The sequence below is a fragment of the Canis lupus genome, chromosome 2 (assembly GCF_011100685.1).
Source record: "Canis lupus familiaris isolate Mischka breed German Shepherd chromosome 2, alternate assembly UU_Cfam_GSD_1.0, whole genome shotgun sequence".
Lineage (NCBI taxonomy): Eukaryota > Metazoa > Chordata > Mammalia > Carnivora > Canidae > Canis > Canis lupus.
This window is the reverse complement of record NC_049223.1, coordinates 83,587,472-83,608,271: the sequence shown is the minus strand read 5'-3', so window position 1 is coordinate 83,608,271 and position 20,800 is coordinate 83,587,472. Positions and strand designations below refer to the sequence as shown.

General features: G+C 44.1%; 1 protein-coding gene across 10 annotated transcripts in view; it reads left to right on the top strand.

Moving 5' to 3' along the window:
- VPS13D (vacuolar protein sorting 13 homolog D) overlaps positions 1-20,800 on the top strand; it is a 236,970-nt gene that overhangs the window by 2,717 nt on the left and 213,453 nt on the right. For all 10 annotated transcript variants that reach the window (XM_038531969.1, XM_038531968.1, XM_038531967.1 and 7 more), the window contains exons 2-13: positions 88-260; positions 5,704-5,781; positions 8,162-8,352; positions 8,453-8,533; positions 11,955-12,071; positions 14,765-14,869; positions 16,446-16,616; positions 17,027-17,127; positions 17,975-18,143; positions 18,311-18,412; positions 18,580-18,781; positions 19,780-19,959. In XM_038531969.1, coding sequence (XP_038387897.1) covers positions 164-260; positions 5,704-5,781; positions 8,162-8,352; positions 8,453-8,533; positions 11,955-12,071; positions 14,765-14,869; positions 16,446-16,616; positions 17,027-17,127; positions 17,975-18,143; positions 18,311-18,412; positions 18,580-18,781; positions 19,780-19,959 — 1,594 coding nt within the window. In that variant the 5' untranslated portion in view covers positions 88-163. The remainder of the gene's footprint in view (positions 1-87; positions 261-5,703; positions 5,782-8,161; positions 8,353-8,452; positions 8,534-11,954; positions 12,072-14,764; positions 14,870-16,445; positions 16,617-17,026; positions 17,128-17,974; positions 18,144-18,310; positions 18,413-18,579; positions 18,782-19,779; positions 19,960-20,800) is intronic.

The window sequence follows — 20,800 nt, the reverse complement described above, 5'->3', positions numbered from 1 at the left end:
ATCTATAGGGAAGGTCAGGTAGGAGATCAGCTTAGAAAATCACCTGGTTTTTCTCTTGACTTCCTTTTTTTTCTTTCTCTTTCATAGATTCTTCTATGACCATGAGAGAGAGAAATAAAGAATGATCCATGATTTCTAAACACCTTGTCTTGAGGATATAGTCATGTTGGAAGGTCTTGTAGCCTGGGTTCTCAATACTTATCTGGGAAAATACGTCAACAACCTGAACACTGACCAGCTCTCTGTTGCGCTTCTGAAAGGCAAGTACACGTATTTCTTTTTGGTAAAGTATGCCACTGCACATGACATTTTTTTCTTTCTCTTTTTTTTAAATATTTGTTTTGTTATACTAAGAATAATAAAATATAATGCCCAGATGGCTTTGTACTAAATATGTGTAAAAGGAAGTATGTTCTCCCTCATGACACTGATTATTATTACAGGATAACTTAAGTATGTAGTTGTATTGCTGTAGCTTTTAGGGAACTATTAAATATTAAAAAAAAAAGACTATACTGCTGCTGATTGTGCTTTATCGCAGTTAATTTTTTAGCTGTATTTTTTAAAAGATATTTATTTATTTATTTATTTATTTATTTATTTATTTATTTATTTATTTATTTATTTATGAGAATACACAGAGAGGAGAAAGAGAAGCAGAGACACAGGCAGGGGGAAAAGCAGGCGCCATGCAAGGAGCCCGACATGGGACTGGATCCCGGGGCTCCAGGATCAGGCCCTGGGCCAAAGGCGGGGCTAAACTGCTTGAGCCACCCAGGCTGCCCTAATTTTTTAGCTTTATGAAGCTTTATGGATGTGGCCATGATGTAATGACAGTGACATTGGCTTCAAATCCTGTTATGTTACTTATTAGCCATGTGAACAAGCCATTGAAATTCTGAGCCTCAGTTTCTTTAGAAAAAGCATGTAGTATACCTCTCCAGAGTTGCTGTAAGACTCAAATGGAGCAAATGGAATGACATTTAAAGTTTCTGTCCTGCTGCTGGTTTATAATAGACATCAAGTCAAAGTTTTAAACTATGTTACTATAGGGTCTTCAAAAGAATAACATTTGAGAGATTTTAGCCTTTATGGGCCTGTCTTTGGTAAATGCTTATACATGGTTTAATGCAGTGCAGGAAACTGGTGTGAGGTTTGGAAAACTGCTTTTTCTACCCCCTTCTTTTTTAAATTTCTCTTTATTCACAATGGAACACTCAAACAAATCTGGAGAAAGGAGATAAAGTCAGTCTGCAAGCATGTAGCATCACAGTAAGTGGAAAGGAGATCTCAAGTACGGCAGAAAGCTCACCTTCCTGGGGATATGGATTTTGGCAGGTGGCCCAGGACAGGTTAGTGGGGATGGCAGCGGCACAGATTGTGGGAGAGTCTGAGAATAGGGTGCCAGTAGCTCACTTGTCAGAAGTGTTGTTTCTAGGTTTTTCCTGACCCACCTAAAGCAGTGAAAGGATCGTGGCAGCCATAGGCTATAGGGAGCTCTGCAGTCGCCCCTCCCACTCCCTTTCATTGGAGACAGAAGTAGGCTTTTTCTTCATCTCTAGCTTCTGTCCTGACCTTTTTGTCCCATCCTTAGAAGGGAGCTGCTAAGTGCAAGATGGAAGTGACCAATCTGTCAGGGAAGAGGATGTGTTCAAAGTACAAGAGTAGTGTCCAGTGTCATCTCTTTGGTCATTTACTGAAGTTCTCCTACATGCTGTGGAGCTCACTAGGTTGTACAGGACAGGTAACAGGGCCTAGAAAGAGAATTGCAAATCATAACCTTGTTTATAAAAGAGATAGCTCTTTTAAGACTAATATGGTAAGAGGATGTTTGCCGAAGAAATGAATAAAATTTGTGGTATCTGCTGTATCATGGATTCTGTACTAGTAACGGATCTCCGTTTTAGGATATCTCTCGTAATGGCAACTGTGTGTGTCTCTCTGATGCTTCAAAGTGCTTTTCTGTGCTTCCTGTTTAAAAAATATTTTCTGTGCAGAATAGAAAAATAATTTTTCTTTCATAACCGGTATTAGTGTGGTGTCCCTTCCTTATGGATTTAAATCACCCCACAATGCTTGGCTAGGAAAGTGTTGGGGCATTGCAGTTATAGTTGAAGCATATTTGGAGGCAGAGGGTACTGTATAGGAATAAGAATATTATTTCAATCCATCTGCAGATATTTAGTGTCTGAGATGCTTTGGGAGATGCCAAGGAGATGGAGACAGTGGTCAAGAGTATGAGTTTTGTAGTAGGCTATGTCTGTGTGTGTGTTTTTTTTTTTTTAGAGAGAGAGAAAGTGGTGGGTGGGGGGTGTGCAAAGGGAGAGGGAGAGAGAGAATCTTAAGCAGGCTCTACAACCAGCGCAGAGCCTGACTTGGGCTCGATCTCATGACCCTGAGATCATGACCTGAGCCCAAATCAAGAGTCAGACGCTTAATTGACTGAGCTGCCCAGGTGCCAGCCAGACTGGTTTTGAATCCCATTTCCTCCATTTACCAGTAACTTGGGTAAATTACTCCAGTCCTTCATAAATTCTCAAATTCTTTCTGTAGCATCTTTCTGTAGGAGGAGAGAATATTAACTGTCTCATAAGGTTCTGCGGACTAGACACGCTAATGCGGGTCAGAGAGCTTAGAGCTGCTCGGGGTGTAGAGGGCGCCTCGGTCAGTGTTAGTTACCATCATCTGCCGTTTTCATGATCGTCAGCATGTGATTGGCTTGGGCTGGACTTCAGGGCTGGATTGGGTGCACATATGGAAAGTGATTAACAATGCAAAATAGCACACGAGTCGTGGAAGGAGAGAGAACATGTCTACGATTTTATTTGTTCCGTCTCTCAGCAGACACCACTAAGCACCTGCTTAGGGTATGGCTGTGTGTGTTATGGATAATACAAAAAGGGGGGACAGTAGAAGACCCCTCGTAACAGCTGCTCGTAACCATGAGCAAGTTACTGAAGCCTCCTCTTCACCCCTGTCCCTCTTGCCGCCTGAGATCAGAGAGGCGTGGCACAAACTCTAGTGCTGCCCCTTACTATCAGCTCTGCGCTGTTTTTTTAAAAAAAGATTGTATGTATTTATTTGACATGGTGGGGGGAGCACAAGCAGGGGGAGCTGCAGAGGGAGAGTGAGAGGGAGAAGCAGGCTCCCCACTGAGCCGGGAGCCCAGAAGGCAGATGCTTAACCGAGCCACCCAGATGCCCCAGCTCTGGTATTTAAGCATACGGCTTACCTGTGCGCCTGATTTCCCTCACCTCAGAATGGAGAAGATAATGGTATTTCCTCATATTGTTGTGAAGATCAAATGAGATGATGGACACGAAGCTCTTGGCTCCAGTAGGATCTCCCATGCTGTTCCTGTTGCCCCACATCCACCGCCGTAGGCCCTGCCCTCGGAGACCTGTTAATTCGTCGGCAGTACAAGGCAGCGTACGCTGTTGCTCTAGAGCCGCAGGCACGGTGCGCCAGGGTGCCAAGGGGGGCCGACCTTCACCCTGTTGGGAGGATGCCGGGAAGGCCATTCCGGAGGTGGTAGCGCAGGATCCTGGCAGGCGGCCCGGGGTGGGTCACCACATTCCAGGTAGAGTGAGGCTTGTGAGCACAGGCAGGAGGCAGAAAACTCGCAGGGCGTGTTTGGGATGGTTTGGGGCCAGGAGGTAGCAGCTGCCAGTGTCACGCCAGGAACTTTGAACCTTGGGCAATAGGCCTATCTTATATATGGGGCCCAGTGCTTAGGTCCCCCCACCGTTTTGTTCCTTATCCACTCTGCACCTCAGGCTGACTTTTTAAGTGACACAGGGGCGCGGGAAGGGAGTTAGTTGTCAGTGCTGACCAAAAAGCCACCAGCCTCCAGATTTACCCTGGTTCTAGGGACTCGCCTTCTTGCTCAGCTCAGCTGAGGAGTTTGTGGATAAGACATCCAGGAATAAGCCCGCACGTCATCTGCCTGGAAAGGAGCGAAGAGCACTGTACCTACTGTGGGTCCCTGGAGGGACCTTTCCCAGCAGGGCAGTTGTGGGTGCATATTTGAATGGGTGGGGAATCTGAGAGCCTTCCCTCCAGAACCGCTGAGCGCTGCTGCTGTTTTTGCCCGATTCCTTTGTTTTGGCAGCGGGGCTGCCCTCTTCTCATTGTTTCCCTGGGGTCTTCTCCTTCCTAGACCACTTCTTTTGCTCTCTGCACTTCAGCTTTAATTTTTCCTGGCATGTATTGCCTACCATTCCTTCCACTTCCCCAAGATGTACAGCAGCCAAGGAATCCCAGTGCCAGCCGCCTTTGTGACAGATTTGGGTATTGAAAAATAGGGCAAATGATTCAAATTGCAAATGATGCTCTTCAAAAGAAGAAACTATGTGCTTTCTCCTTTTAAGTCAGTTTCAACTGTTGAGGAACATGTTTCATGTTTCCCCCCTACTTATGATCATTGCTCCCCAAATGTGGAAATAGAGTTGTTTCTGGGCTCTCTGGGGTTATTAACTTCTCCTTTTGGTTCGTCTTAAGCTATGTGGGGACACATGTTCCTGCAGAAGTCTACAACGTGAGCTGGTTGCATTTGCTTAGCATCTGCCAAGCTGCTAGATCTGAATACTTTAGAAGCCAGTTACCCACAAATCTTGAACAGTCATTTAAAGGAAAAAAATAATTGTTTCTTGTATTGGTTTGTCTCTGGCTGGCTTGCCTTTCTTTTGAGTTCCTGTACCAGTTAATGGTTGCTGGGCAGTTGTCTGTACTCTCTGTTCTCAGAAATTGCCTTCGGTGGTGCAGTTTTGTAGAATGATGGCTGTCTCCTCCGCCCCTTAGGACGGGGACCCCGCCTTCTCTTCTTGTATTTCCAGTGGCCAGCACGGTGTCTGCTGCAGATTGGGGAGTGGTATATCAGTGTGTTCGCATGACTTCCACAGCGAGGAGAGGGAGAGATCCAGCCACACCCTCTCCACTATGCTTCGGCTGTTCAGGGACATCTTGTACCTCTAGGTTTCAGTCCTATAAAAGCTGGGTCTGAAAAGGACCTTCAGCGGTGGTTTGTTCTTTGCTTTCTAACAGGTAATTAGGCCTGCAAGCATAGATGCAGAGAACATGTGGAGCTAGTCTTTCCAGAAGAGAGTATAATTCCCTTTGGTGACCATCTTTATTTAATTCTCATGGGCTCTCATGTTATGTGCAATATACCCATTTTGGGGGAGTGGGTGGGTTGCCAGAGCTTGTTAAAAATGTCAAATTTCTGTGTTTCAATCCCAGAGATGTCTTGAGGGGGGTCTAGGAGCCTGCATTTCTTCCCAGGTGACTTAGATGGCGAATATTTGCCTAAACCAGGGGTCTGCAAACTGGTTAGCTGGTCAAATCCAAACTGAGAATGGCTTTTTTTTTTTTTTTTTAAAGGCTTGTAAAAACCCAACAACACAAAACAACCAGAGAGAATATACAACAGATAGTCTAAAGCTTAAAGTATTTACTGTCTGCCTTATTATAGAGAAAGATCCTTGCCTACACCCTTCACCTGCTGGTGAGCTTCAGCTGTCAGAACGGGATGGTTCGGGAAACTAGTAAAGCTAGTGTACACAGGCTGATTGTGGGGTTACTCCTGGCTTTTTATAGCTGGGTTAAGCTGTAAGACTTCACCTTTAACTTTTAATGATTTGCATATAGTAAGTGCCTACTGCATATGTTGGGTGAACATTTCATGATGTCATTTTTATTTTTCAGGTGCTGTTGAGTTGGAAAACTTGCCCTTAAAGAAAGATGCCTTGAAAGAACTAGAATTACCATTTGAAGTCAAAGCCGGTGTGTGGAACTCTACAGGAGAGGGAGGCAGTTTTGAGTCTTATTCTGCATGGGACAGGAAAACTGAGAGCCCTTGAGTTTGGCTCTGTTTGAGCAGGAAGAGGCAGGATAGGAAATACCAAGTTTAGATCAGTCCTCAAGTTTGGCCTTTTCTATTAGGATGACCTTGGGGCAGTGGTGGGGAGGTCAGGTGTTTCCCAGACATATTGAATCAGAACTGCCAAGGGAGTGTCCTTGAACCTGCATGTTTAATAAGTACCACAGGTGATTCTTACATTTCCTAATGTGTGAGAACTTCTGTCCTAGATACAGGGGGTTCTTATTTTTGGAGAGTTCATTATATTACTGAGAGATTGTTTATTGAATGAAAGGTGGGCTCTGGCACAGTGTGCTTTCTGGCGGCGTGGCTTTGGGGGAGTTTCCTTGCCACTCTGTGTGTGCTTCTTAGTCTTTAAGATGAGATGATAATCATTGTACCTACATCAGAGGGTTGTGGAAAGGAATGCATGAGTTACTGCGTCAAAATTACTCGAAACAATGCCTAGCACACTAAATAGATGTTTGCAGTTACTGTAGGAGTTCTGCAGTTACTAGGTTTGGTAAGGAAACAAGAATTGTCTTGGAGTAAATTTATTCTTTGTTGGGGCTCTTGGCTTACTCAGGCAGTGGAACCCGCGACCCTTGATCTCAGGGTTGTGAGTTCGTTCCCCGTGTTGGGTGTGAAGATTACTTAAAAATAAAATCTTTATAAAAGTTCTTTGTTAAATGACCATGTATAAAATTAGTCCCTATTCAGACGCAGCGTCATCATTCAGTAATAGCTTGTTGATGTCAGTCTTTTCATTACTTTTGAGTACTTATGTTACAGTAAAATGCAAGTACAGTGCAAATCAGTTGCTGGGTGAAGTAGGATAGAAATCTTGCAAAAGATTTAGGCTTTCTTGAAGTCAGTTCGAGTGATGGGTGAACTGCTGGAATCACAGGCAAAGGCACTGAAAAATGAGAATCTGAAAGAAACTGAGGAATGATGATACTGAGGGCACTTCCAAAGAGTTATTATTTGAATGTCAAAGGATTAGGAAAGGCTCTTGCGGGAAATTGATGAAGTTTCCTAATATTTTTGCAAAAATGACCCTCTTTTACTTTTTTTTTCTCCAAAAAGTAAATGAAATATAACAGAGGTTATATTTTGCTGTCACCTAACTTATCAGACATGCCTCTTCCCCCCAATAATTTAGGTTAGAATTACAATCGCACACTAATTATTATTAAATTGTTTGTGAGTTGGCATATCGTTGGTATGTGGTTTGAGTTATGATATAAATTATTAAATAGAAAAGACTTTCACTTTTCTAGATAAAATCCAAATTAAAATGTTTTAATTATTTGTTGCCATTTCTTAATTTATTACTGGATTACACAGTTGATCACTTGGTGTTAATATTCTCCTATCTTCAACAAATCAATCCTATTTGAATTCTAGATCTTAGAGGGTAGAAATCACTCAGAAAACATGTGTTTCTTTCAGAGGGAGCATATTAGTTGGGCCATGTGGATCTTCCAGAGATCCTTTAGGACAGTTCAGATATTCTTCTGCGTTATTCCTTAGTGGTAACTTGCCTCTTATTAATTGAATTTAAAGAAGACCTGTGTCCTAGGAGACTGCTAAATATGGTAGCATTTGGGAAATCAGTCTGAGTTCTCATGAAGAATCAGGATTCTTTCTCGATAGAGTGCCACTGTAGCATTTTAACCACAGTTCGGTTGGTGTGTTCAAGACTGGATATACTGTGAGTAACTGCCAAGAAGTGCTTCTCAACCAGCCCAGTAATAATGAACAAGAAATGAGTTTCATGCTCATGGGCTTGTGCAGGTGCTGTGGGGAGAAAAGACAAGGAAGTTTAAGAGGTAGTTCACTTGGGGAAGAAGGACTTTGCAGAAGCGAGGTGTTGCATTTGATAGGGTTAAATTGGGCTTTTCTTTTTTTAAGATTTTATTAGAAACAGAGATAGCAACAGATAGCACAAGTGGGGAGGAGAGGGAGAAGCAGGCTCCCTGGTAAGCAGAGAGCCCAACTTGGGGCTCGATCCCAGGACCGGACCCTGAGATCGTGACCTAAGCCGAAGGCAGGCACTTAACCAACTGAGCCATCCAGGCGCCCCCACTTTGGGCTTTCCATGTACTTTATTGTGCCTCGTTCTTACAGATCTCAGCCTACAGCTTTCTGTTTCCCATGTATGAGAACCTGCTGCCTGTTTTCTTAGATTAAAAAATAAATGGTAAAAATACTCATGCTCCTTATAGAAAACTAAAAGGATGCAGAAAACCAGTAAGAAGTAAAAATGTGGATGGATACTTGACAAGACTTTGCTTTTCCCAGGCTTAATTGGGAAGGTAACTCTTCAGATTCCCTTTTATCGCCCCCACGTGGATCCTTGGGTGATCTCCATCTCCAGCCTTCACTTAATTGGAGCCCCTGAAAAGCTAGAGGATTTCGATGATGAGAAGGAGAAACTCTTGGAGAGGGAGCGCAAGAAGGCTCTGCTTCAAGCCCTGGAGGACAGATGGAAGGTGAGGCGCACCCCGTCGGCCACCAGACCCAGACCAGCCACGGTGAGACATGAAGTGAGCAGAGCACTGGATCTGCTAACACCAGCTCTTTCCTTTGCAGAATGAACGCCAGCGGAAGGGGGAGTCCTACTGGTATTCAGTTACCGCCTCTGTAGTTACGAGAATTGTGGAGAATATTGAAGTAAGTCCTCCTGACTTTTTTATAAAGTATAAACATGACAGGGACTTCTCCAGCTTAACTGTGTCTTGCTTCTCGGTACCATGTTTCTTGTAGGTTCAACTGAAATGATGTTCTGAGCCATGGCTGACTGCTCAGGTCAGCTCTTACAGGCTGCGCCAAAGGAAAACCTGAAAAGCAAGTCTCCAGCCCTGGGCAGACATGGGTTTTTCTTGCTTCAGCTTGTGTCAGTAGGAGTTTTCCTTTCACTCACATTTTGCTTTGTTTTTGAATGTTGGACTCACTTGCCGAAAGGATGTGCCTCCTTAGAAGCCAGGTCACCTAAACCTTTGTGACTGATCATTTCGGGGCAAATCACTTCACTTCTCGGTCTTGGTTTCTTCATCTGTAGAACGAGAGAGGTTGAATACACAGTTTCTAGTTGATTCCATAGTGAATTGCGGACAGCCCACGGAGATGTTTAATCTCCTACTGATGGATCTGGTGGTGGTTTGATGAGTTACAGTGTCAGGGCTGGTGGCCACGGTTTCTACTTTACTTACAGTTTTGTTTTCCTCCTCAAAAACTAGACCAGGGTCTGCTCTCGTTTTCACAAATGCCCTAAGAGTAAGCCCATACATAGCACCTCTGGGGTTTTCTTGCAATGCCAACGTGACACAGGCCAAATGGTTTCAAGGTATACTACTTCCCCTCAAACTGTCGGAGGTTGTTGGTTTCATAACTGTCATGAGATTGACAGAGAGATTGGTACATTTGAGGTGAGCGCTTTGAATTCTGTTTTAGACAGTTGTATTTTTTTTAGCTGTCATTTATTTTAAATAATTCATCATTATTTTTACTAATAGCTTGAACTAACTGAGATTTAGTTCATATCCCATGAAGTTCACACTTTTAATGTATACATTCTAGTGTTTTTTCTTTTTTTAATTTTTAAAAAAAGTTTTTATTTATTTTGAGAGAGAGAGAGAGAGAGAGCGCGCGCACAAGTGGGGGGAGAGGCAGAAAGAGAGGGAGAAGTAGACTCCCTGGTGAGCAGGGAGCCCAGTGAGGGTCTTGATCTTAGGTGAATCATGACCTGAGCCAAAGGTAGATACCTAACCCACTAAGCCACCCAGGTGAGGCGGCTCCACTCTAGTGTTTTTTTTTTTTTTTAAGATTTTATTTATTTATTCATGAGAGACACACAGTGAGAGAGAGGCAGAGACACAGGCAGAGGGAGAAGCAGGCTCCATGCAGGGAGCCCGATGTGGGACTCGATCCTGGGACCCTGGGGTCACACCCTGGGTCAAAGGTAGGCACTAAACCACTGAGCCACCCAGGGATCCCCTCACTCTAGTGTTTTTTTTCAGTGTGTTTACAAAGTGCCTAGATTACAGTCCCTAATGGCAGACCACTTTCATTACCCCCAAAAGAAACTGCATCCCCACTTATAGCCACACCCTTTCCTCCGCTCCCTCTAGCCCCATGCAACCACTGAACTACTTCTCTTATGGAAACTGCCTATTTTGGACATTTCCTATCCATGTGGTCGTACACCATGTGGCCTTTTGTGTCTGGCTTCTCGCACTTAGCGTAATGCTTTCAAGGTTCGTCCATATTGTGGCATATTCTGGGACTTGATTCCTTTTTAGGACTGAATAGTGTATTCCATCAAAGATACAGATTGTCAGAGATAAAGTTGAATGTTAGTTACAGTGGTAGAAACAGATTTTATTCAATAACTTTTTTTTTTTTTTCCCAATAACTGTTGACAAAAGTGGAAAGAACAGAGCTCTACTCCAGTTTGCACAGGGGTGACAGGGAGAGGCAGGGGATCCGTGTGGGGGAGGGCTCAGGTGAAAAATGACCCAGGGTCAGTGTCCATGTGATAAGATCAGCTGTATCTGCTAGCTGGGCTTCTGTGCTCCGAGAGACAGAGACTGAGATTGAGACTGGTCTTGTCCTTCCTGGTGATGACATTTCAGAGGAATGGTTTTCAAGTCCTTGATTGTAGGAGATACATACATATCTCATAGAGACAGAGAAAGGATTCACAATTGTAAGCTGTCTTTGGTACATGCTCTAAGAAAGGGAGGTCAGGGACCTAATGTCAGGCGTTGGCTGGAACAAACAGCCCTGAGCTTTTCCAGACAGGAACTCAGAATGAGGCTGGAATGTCCCAGGGACACAGCCTTAGGCTTGCTAGAAGCTGTGTTAACATGTGCTCAGATCTCTCTGCCTAGGAGGTTGAATGGACTATCCATACTGAGAGGTTTTGCGGTTTTCGGGATATACTACATTTGTTTATCTGCCTATCAGTTGATGGACATTTGGGCTGTTTCCACTTTTCGCCTGTTACAAATAATGCTGCTGTAAACATTCATGTATATGGTTTTGTGTGAATATATGTTTTCAGTTCTCTTGAGTATATACCTGGGAGTGGAATTGCTAGAGTCATCTGGTAACTGTGTTTAATTTTATGAGGAACCGGCAAACTGTTTTCCAAAGAGGCTGCACTGTTTTACAGTTTCACCATTGATGTGGGAACATTTTAACTTCTCTGCAACCTCATCCACCCTTGTTACTGTCTGTCTTGTGAGGATGACCACACTAGCGGGTGTGAGGTGCTAAGTTGCTGTGGTTTTGATTTGCATTTCCTTAATGGCTAATGTTGGACATCTTTCCACATACTTAAGGCCACTTGTATATCTTTTTTGTTTTTGTTTGTTTGTTTTTAAATTTTTATTTATCTACGATAGTCACACAGAGAGAGAGAGAGGCAGAGACACAGGCAGAGGGAGAAGCAGGCTCCATGCACCGGGAGCCTGACGTGGGATTCGATCCCGGATCTCCGGGATCGCACCCTGGGCCAAAGGCAGGCGCCAAACCGCTGCGCCACCCAGGGATCCCGACTTTATCCACTTTAATAAGTTCTGTCACCTCTCTGAATTCAACATCATTCAATACAAAAGTCCACACGTTATTGCAGAATCTGTTTGTATTTAGAGAGCCCCTGAAATTGACTGTTCCTAACCCTCTGCGCCAATGCTGAATTATAGCTTTATCAAACTGAAGGAGAACTTTAAGGGCAAGTTGGGGGGTGATCTGTTGAGATTGTATGAGCTCATCAAGGCTCTCTTGGAGACTGTTTCCCAAAGTGGTATTTCTATATAACTGATATGTCATGGCTTAGGAGGAAGAAATTGTTTTTCTTATTCAGGCTTGCATTGATGTCCTGTGGGGAAGGTGCTTCCCGCCGCAGAGCGGACTGAAGCCGAGCGGACCGAAGCGGAGCGGCCAGCGGCCCAGCAGGAAGCACCCACTTCCCGACCGCCTCTTCGGCCGCCACAGGACTACTGTGGCTTATTTAAATGCTCAAGGGCAGTTTGACGTCTACCTGTAGCACATGTCTAAATGCATTTTCCTTTTGTTCTCCCCTTTGCAGTTAAAAATTCAAGATGTTCATTTGCGCTTCGAAGATGGTATTACTAATCCGTCCCATCCTTTTGCGTTCGGCATCTGTATTAAGAATGTGTCCATGCAGAATGCTGTGAATGAACCTGTGAGTATGCACTGTGCTTGCAAGCTAGGAAGAAAGCACTGATTCTGGGGAATTTGGGGCTCTGCCTTTGGTCATTGCATGTTCTGTAAAGGAGATCGCATTCTTTCTTACCATGTTCTTTGGTGGGAATGTATATTTCTTGCTGTGTCAACAGATTAATGTGCCGGAATAGGGAAGTGGCCCATTTTCTCTGATGTTTTGTTATTTCACTCAGAACCACATTAACATTTAAGGTCTTTTTCATTTTATGCACAAGGAAACTGAGTCACAGAAAAGATTTCAGCTTTGATTTTCTTCTCATGCTATGTGTACTACTGGGGTAGGCTTCTGTTTCCTAGAATTGGTGTGCCCTGGCAATATTGGTTGATGCCTTCACGTCTTGAACCCCATTCTCCACCTCTCTTCTGACCTTCTCGTTCGTGGTCTTTACGTAACTATGGGACATCTCTGTGGTGTTTTAGGCTTGTCATAAGCAAAATTATCCCCTTATGTTTCACTGGCCCATTTTGCTTCCCTGAAACCAAATTTTTCCCTTTATTCTCTAACAAGTTACCGAATGTTACAACGAATAAAACTAACATCCTTTGAGCTGTTTTCTGTGCCAGCCACTGTTGTGCTTACATGATTTATCTCATTGAATTCTCAGTACTTTTTACCACCACTGTTAGCCTCATATTGCACACAGCTAAGGACGCTAAGGTTACAGAGTGATGGAATGGTGGAACCAGGTCTTGAGCCCACATGGACCAGTTGCAGAGTAGGGGTTTGCAAACTGCACTGTAGAGCAAAATCTCCCCTACCCCCGTTTTTGTCTGTAAAGAATTACTGGATCATGGTCACAGTCATCATTTACATATGCTTCAAGGCTGCTTTTGTGCCCCAGAGGGCAGAGTTGAGTAGTTAAAACAGAAACTGTGATCCACAAAGCCGTCATATGTACTTCCTGGACTTTTTCAGAAAAAGTTTGCCACCCTTGCTCTGGAGCATGTGTCCTTACCGTTACACTTATCTCCACAAGCCTGTGCTCATCCTTTTGCTTCATATTCCTTAACCTCAATATCCAGCCGCTCACAGCATCTGGCCAGTTTCCTTGCAAAATGTCTCAAATATGTCTCTTCCTGTCATCCTCGGTGCAACTGCCTTACTTCAGTATCCTGTAAGCTTTGGCCTGGGCTAATAAACATGCTGTTCCACGACCTTGCTTCCATCCCAGGCCATTGTTTCTTTCTAAACCAATGCTTCCCACTGTCTTCCACATCATGGCACACATAGGAAAAGTATATTATTTGGACAGGACCCTGGGGCAAATGCATGTGACTGCTGAGGGCTGGAGGTGGTTAAGCCCGGTATTTTTTCTTTTTTTTTTTAAAGATTTTATTTATTCATGAGACACACACAGAGAGAGAGGCAGAGACATAGGTAGAGGGAGAAGCAGGCTCCATGCAGGGAGCCTGATGTGGGACTCGATCCTGGGACTCCAGGATCACACCCTGGGCTGAAGGCAGGCACTAAACCGCTAAGCTACCCAGGGATCCCAAGCCTGATATTTTTAAATGTAACTTGAGCGTATAAATTTGCTCATTTCCTGATACACTCATGTCTCTTTTTCTCTAGCACACCAGGGTGGGAAGCTTTACTTTGCACTATTGCCAGAGTTCTGTTTCTAAAACACATACTTGCCCCTGGTGGCATGCCTTCCTCACGATCCTGGTGGCTCCATGTCCCTTCAAGTATGAAGTCCAAACTCCTTAGTATGGCATAAACTTTCTTTGCTAGTGTATTAGTTTCCTCGGGCTGCCTTAACAAATTACCACAAACTAAATGACTTGAAATGACAGAAATTTATTCTCTTTAGTTCTGGAAGCCTGAAATCGGAATCAAGGTGTTTGTGGGGCTAGTTTTATCTGGAGGCTCTGAGGAAGAAACCGTCCCTCCTTGCTTCTGGAACGCCTTAGCATTCCTTGGCTTTTGGGTGTATAGCTTCCACCTCTGCCTCCGTCTTCACATGGTCTTCTCCCCTGTGTGTCTGCCTTCTCTTCTTCGGATGCCAGTCATTAGATTAGGGACCCGGTCATCCACTATGACCTCATTTTAATTTGATTACGTCTGTAAAGACCCTATTTCCAAATAATGTGACATTCGCAGGTTCTAGGAGGACGTGAATTTTTGGGTTAACTACTTAACCCAGTAAACCTAGTAGCGTTCCAAGCTGCTTTTATTAGCACTTAACTCTACTCCCAAGTGTGTGTTCGTGCACCTGTACCAGTGCTGCCCTCACACTGTGAGTACAGAGCTCCTTTTACCCAGATGTAGTCACCAGCTTCTGAAGCTGCCAGGCCTTTTGTATGGTGGACCGGACACTTGGACCTGTGTCCCCATGCTTCCCTCCTACCCTGCCTACCTTGTGCCAGAAACATACAGCTTTTGATGCTCATCTACACGGTGACATTTTCTCTTTTGTTTGCTCATAGCATCTTACGTACTCTTCTGCTTTCTGCTTCATTAAAATTGATGTGTGTGTGTATTCCTACTTAGCTAGATTTTGAACACTTTAAGAGCAAAGCCATGTTTTAATTCAGTTTTGTTTCCCGGTGCCTTGCAAAGTGCTGATGCAGGCCTCTTCAGACCTGGTTTATTGAATGAATAAGTCTGTGAATAAAGAGGCTCATGTGTTCTTCCCTGTTTTACCTCAGGTACAGAAGTTAATGCGGAAGAAGCAACTAGACGTAGCAGAGTTCAGCGTCTATTGGGATGTCGATTGCACTTTCCTGGGGGATTTGCCCCAGGTGGAGTTACAGGTACGATTCTGGTGGAAGGGTGTGGGGCTGCTGCATGGGTTTCTGTTCTCAGTGGCTCTGATCACCGCGCCCACAGCCCTCTCTCTCTCCACTGGTGTCCATGCCAAATGAGTTTGCTGGAGGTACTTTGCGTGCATGTAATGCTGAACAATATACAGTGTTCTGATATGTTTCACATTTGTATTGCATTCTAGGTTCCTTTCCTTTTTTTCACTTAAAGCTGTGTTTTTAAGATTAATGTCACTATTTATATTTCTGGTTCATTGCTTCTGACTCCTGCATAGTAGTCCATGGTATACATCTAACATCCTGTATTATAGTTACCTATTCTTTTTAAAATTTTTTAAAATATTTTATTCGTTCATGAGACACAGAGAGAGAGGCAGAGACACAGGCAGAGGGAGAAGCAGGCTCCACGCAGGGAGCCCAATGTGAGACTTGATCCCAGGACTCCAGGACCACACCTTGGGCTGAAGGCAGGCGCTAAACCACTGAGCCACCCAGGGATTCCCAAGTTACCTGTTCTTTAAGCTGTCACAAATTTGACATCTAGATTTTAAGTGAACAAAGCACCAGATCTGATCCTTAAAGAAGACCTTTCTTATTATATATATGTTGAAACGTCACCTTTGGTGGTATTCCTTTAAGAAGTACTTAGAAAGTCATTAAAATCATGGGACATAAAGTATTAGTGCTTGTGAAGGATAAAAAAATTCTGAGTTTGGGCAGCCCAGGTGGCTAAGCAGTTTAGCGCTGCCTTCAGCCCAGGACGTGATCCTGGAGTCCTGGGATCGAGTCCCACGTCAGGCTTCTGCATGGAGCCTGCTTCTCCCTCTGCCTATGTCTCTGCCTCTCTCTCTGTCTCTGTCTATCTCTCTCTCTGTGTGTGTGTCTCATGAATAAATAAAATCTTAAAAAAAATAAAGGTTTAAAAAAAAATTCTGAGTTTAATCTTTTGGTAAAGGAATTGTCGGTGGTTTAGGTAGAATGGAAAAAAAGGACTCCATTTCCCCCCCCACGAAAGATTTTCTTTGGATTGCATGCTGTTGTACAGAATGGTTTCATTTTGCTAATACAGTTAAATAAATACTGTACATCTATACAGTTGAACTGTATGTGGTTAGAAAAAATAAGATGTTTATGATGAATATGGGATAGTCTTCAAGATTTAGTATTGATTTTAAAGAACCGAGGTAAGACAATGTGTGTACCATTTGTGTGAGAATGGTTAAAAAACCAGAAAATCATGGATCAGTCTGAACATATACGGAATGCCTCTGGGGGATACAGAACAATCGGTATTATTGGTTGCCTCTGGGGAGAATAATTGGGTGGCTGGAGGATGGGAGTTGGAAGGAGATATTTCACCATTTTTTGCCTTTCAGTTTTGAACCAGGGGAATGTTTTAACTAATAAGAAATATAGATAAAAAAAAAAATACTAGCAAGCTTTAGATTCCTGTTTTTGTCCTGGTTTGGTATTCTGAGGTAATAAACTGTAAATTCGGTAATATACCAGCATGTAACTTGATCCCGAAAACATTTGCCATGATGACAGACATTCTTGTGACACTCAGGAGGCCATGGACAAGAGCATGGAGAGCCGCGATCATCACTACATCCTGGAGCCTGTGTGCGCATCTGCTCTCTTGAAGAGAAACTGCTCCAAAGAGCCGCTGAGGTCTCGGCACGCTCCCCGGATCGAATGCGATATTCATTTGGAGACCATCCCCTTGAAACTCTCACAGGTACTCTTTCTTCCTGCTGCTTTATATTCTCCTTGTTGAACCAGTAACTGGGACAAAGGAAGCATGGTGACAGGAAGGTCTAGATGCCTCACAGCACCCCAGCGGGAAAGAGCGTGCCTGTGAGACCGCAGGTGTGGCGAGTGTAGCACCCACTGTGCGTTACACGGTTGGGGTTGGCTTGGGGTGCTGTCAAGTTAGTTTTGATTTGGTTTTGAAGTGCTGGGCAGAGTCCAGGACATATAGTAAATACGAATACTTCACTGTCTGCGCTTGGAGAGAAGTGCCACATGATGCTGAAACGTGGCCTTCCATGCGCACTGGGGTTCGGTTTAGTGGCCTGACCGAGGTATGGAGTAAAAGAAACACGTCAGTTCTAACCTAGTTCTTTTCTCTCCACCTCTGCTGAAAAGCTGCAGTACCGGCAGATGATGGCATTCCTCAAGGAGCTGGAGCGAAAGGAGAGGCAGAGCAGGTTCCGAAGATGGAAGCCCCGAGTGGCTGTGTCTGAGAAGTAAGTGCTTGGAAATGGCACCGTATGGTGTGGCTGTCCTTGTCTGTGGGTCAGAAATGTGCATCACTGTCGCTTACACGTGGCTGGAGCTAAACTACGGTTGATATTTTTGGCCTTTAAAATGTCATTTCCGTGGTTGATCTGTGTTGACGTTCTTACTGTACGTTTTGTTGGCACTGTGGGTTCGCTCTCAGGTAGAGTGCAGCAGAGTTAAGGTCCTCTTGGTCTTACTTAGCAGGTAGACTGGTGTCGCTCCACTGGGATCTGCCCGTGTGGGAAATACTTGGCAGTGATCTCTGTACCTCCTTTCCTACGTCTCTCTGCTCCCACGCTATTTGAGCAGCATTTATGTAGCACACTTTATGATTTCTGTAGCAAAAATAAATCTTTTTCTGTTGCAGTAATAGGCTCGACCAGTCTAGTATATTACAGATTTTAAAGATCTGTGTATTTTCATGTCTTTTCTGAAGTATGCCTTTTAAAATCTTTAGTGTCCAAATTCTTGCTAATTCTCTTAAGATCGTCGTTACCTTGTAGTCACTAGTTGACTCTGTCAGTAGACAGGACTGCTATTATGGGTAATTCAAACCAATCCAGTACTATATTATTATTATTGATGTCTTAGTTGAGAATCTATTATTTGATGTTCTTTGTCAGCAGATTGACTTTACTCACATGTTGGGTTTAGTCTAATGTTGAAATGAGCTGGAGGCATGAAGTATTGGTGGGCAAGAGAAGAGAGGTCTCAGAGGAGGAATAGGGTTGTTTATGTACATTGTCCTGGGTTGAGGATGTTTTAGTCGCTTTTATTGTAAGAGGTAATTAACATTGTTATGACACCTCTCAGCTGCCGAGAATGGTGGTACTTTGCTCTGAATGCTAACCTGAACGAGATCAGAGAGGAGAGGAAGCGTTGTACCTGGGACTTCTTGTTACACCGTGCCCGCGATGCTGTGTCTTACACCGACAAATACTTCAGCAAGCTGAAAGGAGGCTTGCTGCCTGCAGATGACAGGGTGAGGGGATTGTTGTTATCTTCATTGTTTCTTGGCTTTCAGCAGGAATGTTGGGAGCCAGGTGGGTTCTCTCTCAGTGCTTGGAGTAGTTTGTGAAGGTGTCTGGTTTCTCTGCAGCTATAAGACCTGTTTTGTTTTTGTTTTTGTTTTTGTTTTAACCCAAACAGGAGGAGATGCGTCGGATTGAGGAGGAACAGAGCTTTGAGGAATTGAAGATTTTGCGTGAACTGGTTCATGAGCGATTTCACAAGCAAGAAGAACTGGCAGAGGTAAGAAATCCTCTGTGAGAAGATATGTTCAGTCCTAACATGCTCAGACTGCTTCCGTGTGGATGTGCTGTGCTTCTTGGGGATGGGGAGGACAGAGAATGATCAGTGGCAGGTCACAGCTTGTTTGTCTTTGGGGACTCATATTTGCTCCTTTCTGGTTGACACAGAGCCTACGAGAGCCTCAATTTGATTCTCCAGGAGACTCTCCTGGAGACCCAGAGACCAGTGGAGGCAGTGGGATGCTACAGTACCTTCAATCCTGGTTTCCTGGCTGGGGTGGCTGGTATGGGCAGCAGACCCCTGAGGGGAGACCGGTTGAGGGACTGTCAGCAGAGCAGCCTGAACAGTGGACTCCCGAGGAGATCCTAGGTAAGGTGGGAGCGGAATTTTGCTTCCCGGCCCTTGGCTGTTGTGAAGGGAGACACTTGGTTCATAAAAATCCATCTGTTTGTGCAATGGCCCATGGTATTTTCAAATAAAAGAAGTAGACATTTGTAAAACGGTTTGTCTCCCGTTCATAGATTGAGATGGAGGAAATTTTTGAGAGATACTTCATTTACAACTTTGTTGCTAAACTTGAATAATTAGCATAGTTTCGGGACTGAGTGGCAGCGATTGTAGGACTAGGTGAGTTCGAAAGGTTTAAACTCTGAAGCTTAAGCATCAGTCCAAGGCCACTCTTTAGACCCATGCTGTCCATTATGGTAGCCATAGCCACAGATGGCTATTTATTTTTATTAAAAAAAATATTTAATTGAAGCAAACTGATATAGTGTGCACACACCATACTTCTACAGATCAGTGACTTCCAGAGTGAGTATTCCTGTCTAACCTGGACGCTGGCAGAGAAATAAAACATAATCAGCACACCGGAGGGCTTTGTGCATTTGTTGCAGTCACTCTCTCGCATGTTATCATCTATTTCTTGACTTATAACACCAGAGGTTTGTTTACCCATTTTCAAACCAATGGCTCTTTAAATTCAAATTAATTCAAAGAAAAACAATTTTTTTCCTCAGTTATACTAGCCACATTGGCCACGGGACTCAAAGCCACTTGTGGTTGGTGGTGCCTGGGCCAGACGGTGCAGATGTAGAACATTTCGCTGCTTTGGGCAGCGCTGCTTAAGCTGGACTTTGTCATGAGCCTTAACGTCCTCCCTTGTTGGAGAATAAGTTGATAAGCTTTCCTACAAAACTGCGATCATTTTACATTAGGAATGAAACAGTCACTCCTGACTTTGGAATTCTTCCCTAAAAAAAGGGAGAAACTTGTTAAATAATATCGTCGCCGTAATCAGCGTGCCTGGTGGTGCCGTTTTTGGTTTTCGTGTTTTCTCCTAAAGTCTTTCCTTTGTCATTGCTCAGGCACCGAGGAGTTTTTTGACCCGACCACCGATGCATCCTGTCTGAGCGCGTACACGAAGCGGGACCTTGTTTTTGCCAGACTGCACTTGCGGCTGCAGCGGGGTTCTGTGACACTGCTGCGCCAGGAGCAGGGCACCCCACAGACGGAGGAGAGCGCCTTCCTGCAGCTTGAGTTGTCAGGTGTGGCCCCACAGAGCGGCCTGGTGCTGCTGCTCCCTGCCTGCACCAGCATCCCCTTGAGTCTCCTTATTTGTGCTCGTTCTGTTCTAGAAACTGGCCATGAGCACCAAGCAATTGCACGCTGGGTCATTGCTGCTGGGGGAACATAGGCTTGAGGGCCTCTGAGCCTCCGATCATAACGTTCACTGATGGATCGGTACCTGACCTTGGTGCAAGTGTGTCTGTGTGTAAAGACAGTTCATTTAATATATATAGGGGATTCATTAATACCGAGCTCGTGGCCAGCGGCACTGTAACTCCTGTCTGAATGCAGCACTGTGTGTGGGGATCATTTTAAACAGTGAAATCACCAACAAAAATTTTGCATTTGTACAAAAATGCAAACAGCTTGGCACTAAATAGACCACGAGAGGGGCATTTGTGTGCAGTATGAACCAAGCCAAACCAAGAAAGCAGAGCGATGTTACCTGGTTCACCCTTGGCTGCAAGGGTGAACGTTGGGTGACTCAGATTTGTTTCTGCTCTACACATGTCTCAGAAGCACCACCAGGATGGATCTCGGGGTTGTAAATGAGTTTTAGTGAGTAGGTGAATTCACAAACATGAAACCCGTGAATAATGAGGACTGACCATGTTTGATGTGTTTTTGTGACTTTGAATTAATGGTGTATGAATATGCAGATTTTTTTTTTTTTTTACATCTCACACGTACTTTTATTTTGGTCCAAAAAATAGCCACTTATCTCAATAATTTAAAGGTAAACAACCAAAAAAAAAAGTTTGTTTGACTTTATAATTTTGAGAGCTGAGATAGCACAAACGTAGTGTGAATTAGCAGATT